The sequence below is a fragment of the Orycteropus afer genome, unplaced genomic scaffold (genome assembly GCF_000298275.1).
Source record: "Orycteropus afer afer isolate SDZICR_OR568_19922 unplaced genomic scaffold, OryAfe1.0 scaffold00006, whole genome shotgun sequence".
In the NCBI taxonomy this organism is placed as follows: domain Eukaryota; kingdom Metazoa; phylum Chordata; class Mammalia; order Tubulidentata; family Orycteropodidae; genus Orycteropus; species Orycteropus afer.
Genome location: NW_006921593.1, coordinates 29,849,351 through 29,858,238, shown reverse-complemented (window position 1 = coordinate 29,858,238; position 8,888 = coordinate 29,849,351). Strand labels below are relative to the sequence as shown.

At 42.2% G+C, this 8,888-nt stretch overlaps 1 protein-coding gene across 1 annotated transcript in view; it reads right to left on the bottom strand.

The window, feature by feature from the left end:
* Window positions 1-8,888, bottom strand: part of DNER (delta/notch like EGF repeat containing) — a 435,394-nt gene that overhangs the window by 29,709 nt on the left and 396,797 nt on the right. Inside the window, exon 11 of the mRNA XM_007942160.2 lies at window positions 329-460. Coding sequence (XP_007940351.2) covers window positions 329-460 — 132 coding nt within the window. The remainder of the gene's footprint in view (window positions 1-328; window positions 461-8,888) is intronic.

Genomic DNA, 8,888 nt, shown 5'->3' with positions numbered 1-8,888 from the left:
TTCTATTTCTGATGTGATGTTAATGCTTCTCCACTGAGCACATATTTGGCTGTCGCAGTGGCAGTGAACTCTGAATGACATCTGCAAACGGTCCTCCTCGTGGAAAGCCTGGGGTTGGACACAGGGAGCAGTGGGAGTGGCATAAGGCAGTGAGCACACATACTCAGTGAGGGCTCAGGAAACGTGGGCATCGCAGGTGACCCCTGGGGCCTCGCTCCCTCCCATGGGATAGGACGCACAAGGGCTGGATCCTCATGGGCAGCGTCCTTTTCTCATGGAATGAAAACCTAATGTTAAATCACAGCAGGCGAGCTGCAAAAATACTCACGGATTTCGCAGTTGGCTCCCACCCAGCCATGTGGGCAGTGGCATGTGTAACCGTTGGGCTGGTCCAGACAGGTCCCGGCATGACGGCAGGGGTTACTGTCACATTCGTTTATGTCGATGTCACACTCTTCACCTAAGGACATAAAGAAAGCAGCCCTTGACAAAGAGGCAACCGGCTCCATCACACATCATTTCTTTGGAAAAACAAAGATCAGAGGCTGGGGTCAGGATCTTCAGCAATGGAGCTCAATTTGCTGTTTGTATAGAGGGTAGAAAAGGACCTTGGAGGCACAAATGGTTGAACAGTCAGCTGCTAACTGGCAGCTTGGTGGTTTGAATCCACCCAGAGGCTCTGCAGGAGAAAGATCTGGCAATTGGCTTCTACAAAGATTAAACTAAGAAACCTCAACTCATTGGCATTGAGTTGATTCTGATTCATAATGACTCTATGGGACAGAGTAGAAATACCTCATAGGGTTTCCAAGGTTGCAATTTTTATGGAAGAAGACTGCCACATCTTTCTCCTGTGGAGTGGCTGGTGGGTTCAACCCACTGGCCATTCAGTTATCAGTGGAGTGCTTAAACACTGCCCCACCAGAAAACCCTATGGGGCATCTCTACTCTGTCCTATAGGGTTGCTTTCAGTTGGAACTGACTTGACAGCACCTAACAACGACATATAGTACAGAACCTTCACAAAATTCCAAATAAGAGATCTTTCATTTAAGTAAAACTAAAAAAAAAAAACAAATCTAAACACTCATATTGGTGAAAAAAAATCTCCCATAGTCTAGTTCACTAGTTACCTGAAAATGATTCCCAGTCTGGATGGACTTATCAATGTTCATCAGAATAGTGAACCTGGTTTCTGATTTTCCTGAAGAAGTCTAGTTCATTTCAAGTTTTGTCAGCTATCTCTTCTTATCTTTCCGAAACTCCGTCAAGCCAAAAACTCACAGTCTGGGTTTTGGTAGCTAAGTGTTCGAGTGTGAGTCTGGACAGGTGAAAATACTGGCACTTTCGGGATGTTCTAACTAAGCCATAGCTGTGCATGCAAGCAAAACAGTTGTTGTTGACTCGGTCCAACTCATGGCTACCCCACGTGTGTCAAAGTAGAACGGTGCTCCGTAGGGTTCACACTGATTGGTATTTTGGAAGTAGATAACCAGGTCTTTTGTCTGAGGTGTGTCTGGGTGGACTTGAACCTTCAACCTCTCATTTACCAGCCCAGAGGTTAATCATTTGTACCACTCTGTGACTTCTAGCTGTAAAAATTATGAAAACTGACTCCACTTTCCAAATGAATGCAGATTCTTCTAGGAGAAACTGAACCGCCCAATGAGAACAACAGGCACAGCTAAGGAGAGGCAGTTGAGAGGTCTGGGATCAGCCAGAATCTAAAATAATCTGCCCAGAGAAATGGTGGCCCAACACAAGTTCGCATCCACTCGTGTGCCCTGCCTGCAGAAGGTGGACTGACCCCGTGCCGTGTGATCTCCTGATCATGTCTAGATTCAACTTCTCAGGGTATCCTTGCCCCCTTGAGAGAGAAGAAAAAAACAAACGAAACTCACTGCTGTCAAGCCGGACCCGACTCATAGCGACCCCTCCTTGGGTTTCCTTCACCATTCCCCATGATGATGGAAAGAATACAGGATGACTGACAATAAAGTCACTCGATGGATTCTCTAACCAGAAGACTCTCGCATCTACGGAAGTAGATTGCCCAACCTTCCTCCCGAGGAGTGGCTGGTGGGTTTGAACCGCCAGCCTCCTGGTTAGCCGTCAAGTGCCTTAGGCACTATTCCACCAGAGCTCCCCCTTGAGAGAGAACCTGGTCTAAAGTTACAAACCAGAACACAGAAGCAGCAACATTGTGACTGAAACCCCAACTTGCAGGAAATTACTTGTTAACAAAAGTGACGGGAACAAAGCTATCTTCAAGGAAGCATAAAGCCATCACTATGGATCAATACAAAATGAATATGGTTCTTAAATTGCAAGGAATCTTGCACAAACTGAATAGGAGAGGATACTTCAAACCTAGGAACTCTCTCTTAAACGCTGAAAATTACAAAAGGGAATTTTACAAGAGATCCTTATTCGCCTAAGCAATGGAGAAAATAATAAAAAGAAAATGATAATAATAATAAAACAACTCCTGGCATTGCTGTAGTCATGGGAGAAAGCAAAGGAATAAAATAAAATATTCTGTCCATTTTCAAAAGGCAATATTTCAGTGTATACTTGGGTAATCAACTTACTTAATTAGCACTAAAGTGTTTTTCTATCTGTTACTGGTTTACCTCACATTTACAAAACCCACCATATGTCACGTACAGACCACTGAAGAGGAGAAATCTCACAATGACATATTTTCCACCTGTTTCATTTCACACCCTTTCCCTACCTGGCATCTGACTATTTTATTTTTAAAGTAAAATCTGTCAAACGTAACATTTACAATTTGGAGGTCCCACTAGGTTGATTTTAATTCAGGAGCGTCTAAGTGAATTTGTTTCCTGCAAGAAATATAGTCGTTTACGTCAGTAGAAAAGACATGAAATTGATTGCCTCTTACTAAGCTATTTCGAAGACTGTCTTTCTATTAATGGGACAATCACTCTGAGTGGAAAAGGGCAGAGACTAACCTATTGCAAATGGCATTACATGGTAGACCAATAGTTGAAGAGACACAAACAAGAACGTGTTGAGAAATGTTAAAGGGATGAAGTCAGAGGCCTTGACAGGTGTATCCATCGGCACTACTTTTCAGCTGTACAGAAGCAACCTTCATTAAGGTATTTACTAAACAGCAGCTGTCTTTAGCAGACCTGTGATAAGACGCCCTGCGACCTGTGCAGCAGTTGGCCCAGAAATGGCCCGTCTTCCCCCTACTTCTACAGCCTGGGAAAACTCAGAAGCCCCACTCTGCCTCAGAAAGTCTAACATCGGTGCCAAAGCCCTCTGACTTGTAAACCCTGAGCAGTCCTGAGCCTTTAGAACAATCCACGCAGGCCTGCTCTGGGCCAGAGCTTCCCCACGGAGGTTCATGACAAATATGGCATCCAGAACAGCTAAAAGTGTTCACTGGTTCCTGGATCTCTAAGGGGTTCTAACACAGTCCAAGGAAGTGCAGGGGCCCTAGAACTGTCTGTTCTTGGGCCCCTTGGTGGTGTAGTGGGTAAGCATTTGACTGCTAACAGAGAAGTTGGTGGTTCAAACCTACCAGCTGCTCCGAGGGAGGAAGATGTGGCAGTCTGCTTCCTAAAGATTACAGTCCTGGAAACCCTATGGGGGCAGTGTTCCTCTGTCCTATGGGGTTGCCATGAGGTGGAATTGACACAACAGCAATAGGTTTGGTTAAGTTTGGGGATTCACAAGTTTGGAAGGATTTGACAGGAGTGGAGAATAGGAGGGAAAATAGTGAATGCGCACATTCCACAGATGTTTAACAAATATCTAAGACCCAAAATCAAAAAACCAAACCTAGTACATCAAGTTGATTTGGGTTCATGGCAGGCCCATGTGTCACAGAGTAGAACTGCTCCCAAGGGTTTTCATTGCTGTAATCTTTACAGCAGCAGATCACAAGGCCTTACTTCTGTGGTGCCCCTGGTAGGCTTGAACTGTCAACCTTTAGTTTGTAGACATGTACAAACTATTTGTATCACTCAAGGACCCTATCAAAAACACAGGACCCCAAGAATTGAGGCCCGAGAGAGTGCCAAACCTCCTATCCCGGCCTAAATTTCACCATCAGTGTTCTCGGCTCTGCGTTTGGGGTTAAAATACACAAGTTAATGATATTAACTCCATGCTACTCAGGGGTTCAACTAGCTAGCAGTCATTTCCCCAGCTATGTGTTCTGGCAGAACCATGGAGTGGTGTGCTGTTCTCAGATACCTTTAGACTGAAGCTGATGACCCATTTTGTAGATTAATGCACCCACATTTCTAGTTGCATTGGTGATCTCCCAGTGGCTCTCAGTTTCAGGCCTTCACCACACCTCATGCTGGTGGAAAGAATACAGGATGACTGACGATAAAGTCACTCGATGGATTCTCTAACCAGAAGACTCTCAAAGAAAACTTCTGTTCTCTGCCTTATATTGTTGTTGTTGGATGCTGCTGAGTCAATTTCAACTCATAGCAGCCCCGGAGCAATCCAACAGAGCAGAACTGCCCCCAAAGGGCTTCGCAGGCTGTCATCTTTCTGGAAACAGGTTACCAGTTCTTTCTCTCATGCAGGCAAATGGTGAATTCCAATCATCGACTTTTTCAGTCAGCAGCCAAGTGCTTAACCACTGGGCCACCAGGGTTCAAGGACCGTGCTTTTTTCCCCTCTGTCCCATGCAATGTGATGGATATGTATCATGAATTCCGGAGAGCAAGTTCAGGTTCATTCACATTTCCATATTGAAAGCATTATACTTTTATGTGCATTTCTTCGAGACCCCAATGGTCCATTTCCAAGTAATATGTATTCCTGCTAATTTTATTAGAGAAGTTCTTAGTATAAAGTATTATCTTTCTTTACTAACAGTTGCCTTAATAAATCTTTATGTTTTCCCTGGCCTGAGACAGCTTACTTTTTACTTGACTTTCTCCCCACAACCACCACTTCTTCTTCTTTTTTTTTTTTTTAAACATCCAAGGTAAAGAAAAATCAATTACTTTTAAGTTTTTGTTGTGCTTGAATACCATTTGTGAAGAGGATACGAAATGAAATTTCTCCTTCACTAAGGTGGAAAATCAGGGTCTAACCTTTAAATATTTTATCACTTCTTTCCATTCTACCACGTTCTAAGAGGCAGCACGTACAGCAGGCACCACATTTGGTGGAGTTTATGCAAATTTACAAGTGTGCTGTTTAATTTGCCATCCTTTCCTTGGATAAGTTAGGAAATGTAAAACACAAGAAATCCAAGTCACACAGCCTTTAGTAATTCCTGGGGTTAACAGAGCTCATGCTAAATGGTATTAATAATGATCATTATGACCATAATACCTAGTATAAATACATTACTACTATGTGCCAGGCACTGAACTGGATGTTTCAACTGTGTGGTTTTACAGAAGAGAATCCTAGCAGACACAACCTTCTCCAAGAAATTAAAGTGAACGTTATGAGTAATGTTACAATTGTTGTCATGCATCACTTATGCTGCAATAGGAAAAGCATGGTCCCCATTTTGTTATATTCCTACCCAAAATGCATAACCTAATTTCATCATGAGGAAATATCAGACTCACCCAAATTTAAGGACTTCATACAAAATAACTGGCCCGCAATCTGCAAATGTGTCCGAGCCATGAAAGCCAAGAAAACGATGAGAGATGATTTAACTCAGAAGGAGACTTAAGAGACATGACAACTACATGCTACATGAGATTTGGAACTGGGTCATTTCCCATAAAGAACATGACTGAGAAAATTGACAGGGGCCGACTATGGAACAGACAATCAATTTCTCACATGTGAGTTCAAATTGAAGCCGAAGAAAATGAAAACAAGTCCATGGGAACTAAAATACAACCTTAAGTATATCCCACCTGGATGTAGAGAGCATTTCAAGAATAGATTTGAAACACTGCACACCGATGACTGAAGACTAGATGAGTTATGGGATGATATCAAAGACATCACACATGAAGAAAGCAAATGGTCATTAAAAAGACAGGAAAAAAAGAAAAGACCAAAACGGATGTCAGAAGAGACTGTGAAACTTACTCTGGACTATACACTAACACACTAACTAAATGAAATGGAAGAAATGATGAAATAACAGATATGAACAGAGGATTTCAAAGGGTGGCTCAAGAAGAGAAAGAAAAGCACTATAATGAAATGTGCAAAGGCCTGGAGTTAGAAATTCAAAAGGGAAGAACTTGGCTTGACATTCTCAAACTGCAAGAACTAAAGATAAAATTCAAGCCTTGGGTTGCAATATTGCAAGATTCTATAGGCAAGATATTTAATGACATGGGAAGCATCAAGGGGAGATGGAGGGAATAAACAGAGTCACTGTACCAAAAAGAACTGGTTGATGTTGAACCATTTCAGGAGGTAGAATATGTTCAAAAATCAATAGAACTGAAGGAAGAAGTCCAAGCTGTGTTGAATGTATTGGTGAAAAATCAGCCTCCAGGAATTGACAAATACCAATACAGATGTTTCAACAAATGGATGCAACACTGGAAACACTCACTCCTCCATGCCAAGAAACTTGGAAGACAGCTATCGGCCAACCAACTGAAAGAGAGCATAGCTGTGCCCATTCCAAAGAAAGGTGATCCAACAGAATGCATAAATGACTGAACAATGTCATTTATATCACATGCAAGTAAGATCTTGCTGAAGATAATTCAAAAATAGTTGCAGCAGTACATCAATGTGGAACTGCCAGAAATTCAAGCTGGATTCAGAAGAGGACATGGAACAAGGAACATCATTGCTGACATCAGATGGATCTTGGCTGAAACCAAAGAATACCACAAAGATGTTTACTGTTGTTTTCTTGACTATGCATACACACTCAACTGTGTGGATCATAAAAAACTATGGGTAACACTGTGAAGACCAGAACACTTAAATGTGGTCATCTGGAGCCTCTACATAGACTAAGATGCAGTGGTTTAAACAGAACAAGGGGACACAGCATGGCTTAACATCAGGAACGGTGTGCATCAGAGTTGTTTCCTTTCACCATACTTATTCAATCTGTATGCTGAGCAAATAATCTGAGAAACTGGACTATATGAAGGAGTCAGAATTGGAGGGAGATGTATTAACAACCTGTGATATACAGATGTGATATACACAACCTGGCTTGCTGAAAGTGAAGAGGACTTGAAGCACTTACTGATAAAGATCAAAGCCTTCAGTATGGATGACTTCATTAGAAAGAAAATAAAAATTTTCACAACTGACCCAATAAATAAAATCTTGATAAACAGAGATTTCACTTTACTGTCAAAGATTTCATTTTACTAGGATCCACAATCACCCATGGAAGCAGCAATCAAGAAATTTTTTTAAAAAATATTTAATTGGACAAATCTGCTAAAAGAGATCTCTTGAAAGTGTTAAAAAGCAAAGATGTCACTTTGAAGACTAAGGTGTACCTGACACTGAGTAAGGATAACTGAAGAAGAACTGATGCCTTTGATTGTGGTGTTGATGAAGAATACTGAACGTGCCATGGACTGCCAGAAGAATGAACAAATATGTTTTGGAAGAAGTAAAGTGGAACGTTCCTGAGAAGTGAGGAAGCGAGACTTCATCTCATGTAGTTTGGATATGGTGCTAGGAGGGACCCATCCCTGGAGAAGGATTTCATGCTTCACAAAGTAGAGGGTTAGTGAAAAAGAGGGAAATCCTGCTCAAGTATACCAAGAATTGTGAGGATGATGCAGAACCAGGCAGTATTTTGTTCTGTTGTAAACTGGTCACTATGTGTCAGAACTGACTTGATGGTACCTAAAAGCAATGGCAACAATCATATATATATATGATTCACAGAGTGGTGCAAATAGTTTGCACTCTGCACCTAACCAAAACTTTGGCAGTTCAAATGTATCCAGAGGTATCTTGGAAAAAAGGGTTGGAGCTCTACTTCGAAAGGATCATATCCATGGCAAACCCTATGGAGCAGTTCTACCCTAACACACAGTGATCACCATAAATAGTAATCGACTTGATGGCAGTGGGTTTTATCATATGTGTGTGTACATATGTGTATGTGTGTGTATATATATGTGTGTGTGTGTGTGTGTATGTATGTATGTATAGTGACCCCTCCTTGGGTGTCCGAGGCAGCATCTCTACAGAAGTAGTTGCTCAGTCTTCCTTCTGAGGAGCGGCTAGTGGGTGTGAACCATCAGCCTTCTGGTTTGCAGTCAAATGCCTTAGGCACTATGCTATGAGAGCTTCTCTCTTCCCCCCTCCCGTGTGTGTGTGTGTGTGTGTGTGTGTATATATATATAAAAGCTCTGTTAGCATAGTGCTTAAGGCACTTGATTGGAACCAGAAGGCTGGCAGTTCAAACCCACCAGCCACTCCTACTCCTCAGAAGGAAGGTTGGGCAATCTACTTCCATAGTGATACCGCCTCGGAAACCCAAGGAGGGGTCCCTATGAGTCAGCTCCGACTCAATGGCACATAACAACAACAAATACACACACACACACACACACAGATACAGTGCCAGAAGATGAGCTCCTCACGTGGGAAGGCACTCAAAATATGACTGAGGAAGAGCTGCCTCCTCAAAACAGAGTCACCCTTAATGCCAGATGGAGTAAAGCTTTTGGGACCTTCATTTCCTGATGTGGCATGACTCAAAATGAGAAGAAACAGCTACAAACATCCATTAATAATCAGAACATGGAATATATTAAGTCCAATTTTCCAACAAGGAAAACTGGAAGTTGAAAAAATTGAAATGGAAAAGATCGATATCCTAGGTATTGTTGTTGTCGTTATGTGCCATCAAGTCGGGCCCGACTCATAGCGACCCATCCTTGGGTTTCTGAGGCAGTATCACTACGGAAGTAGAT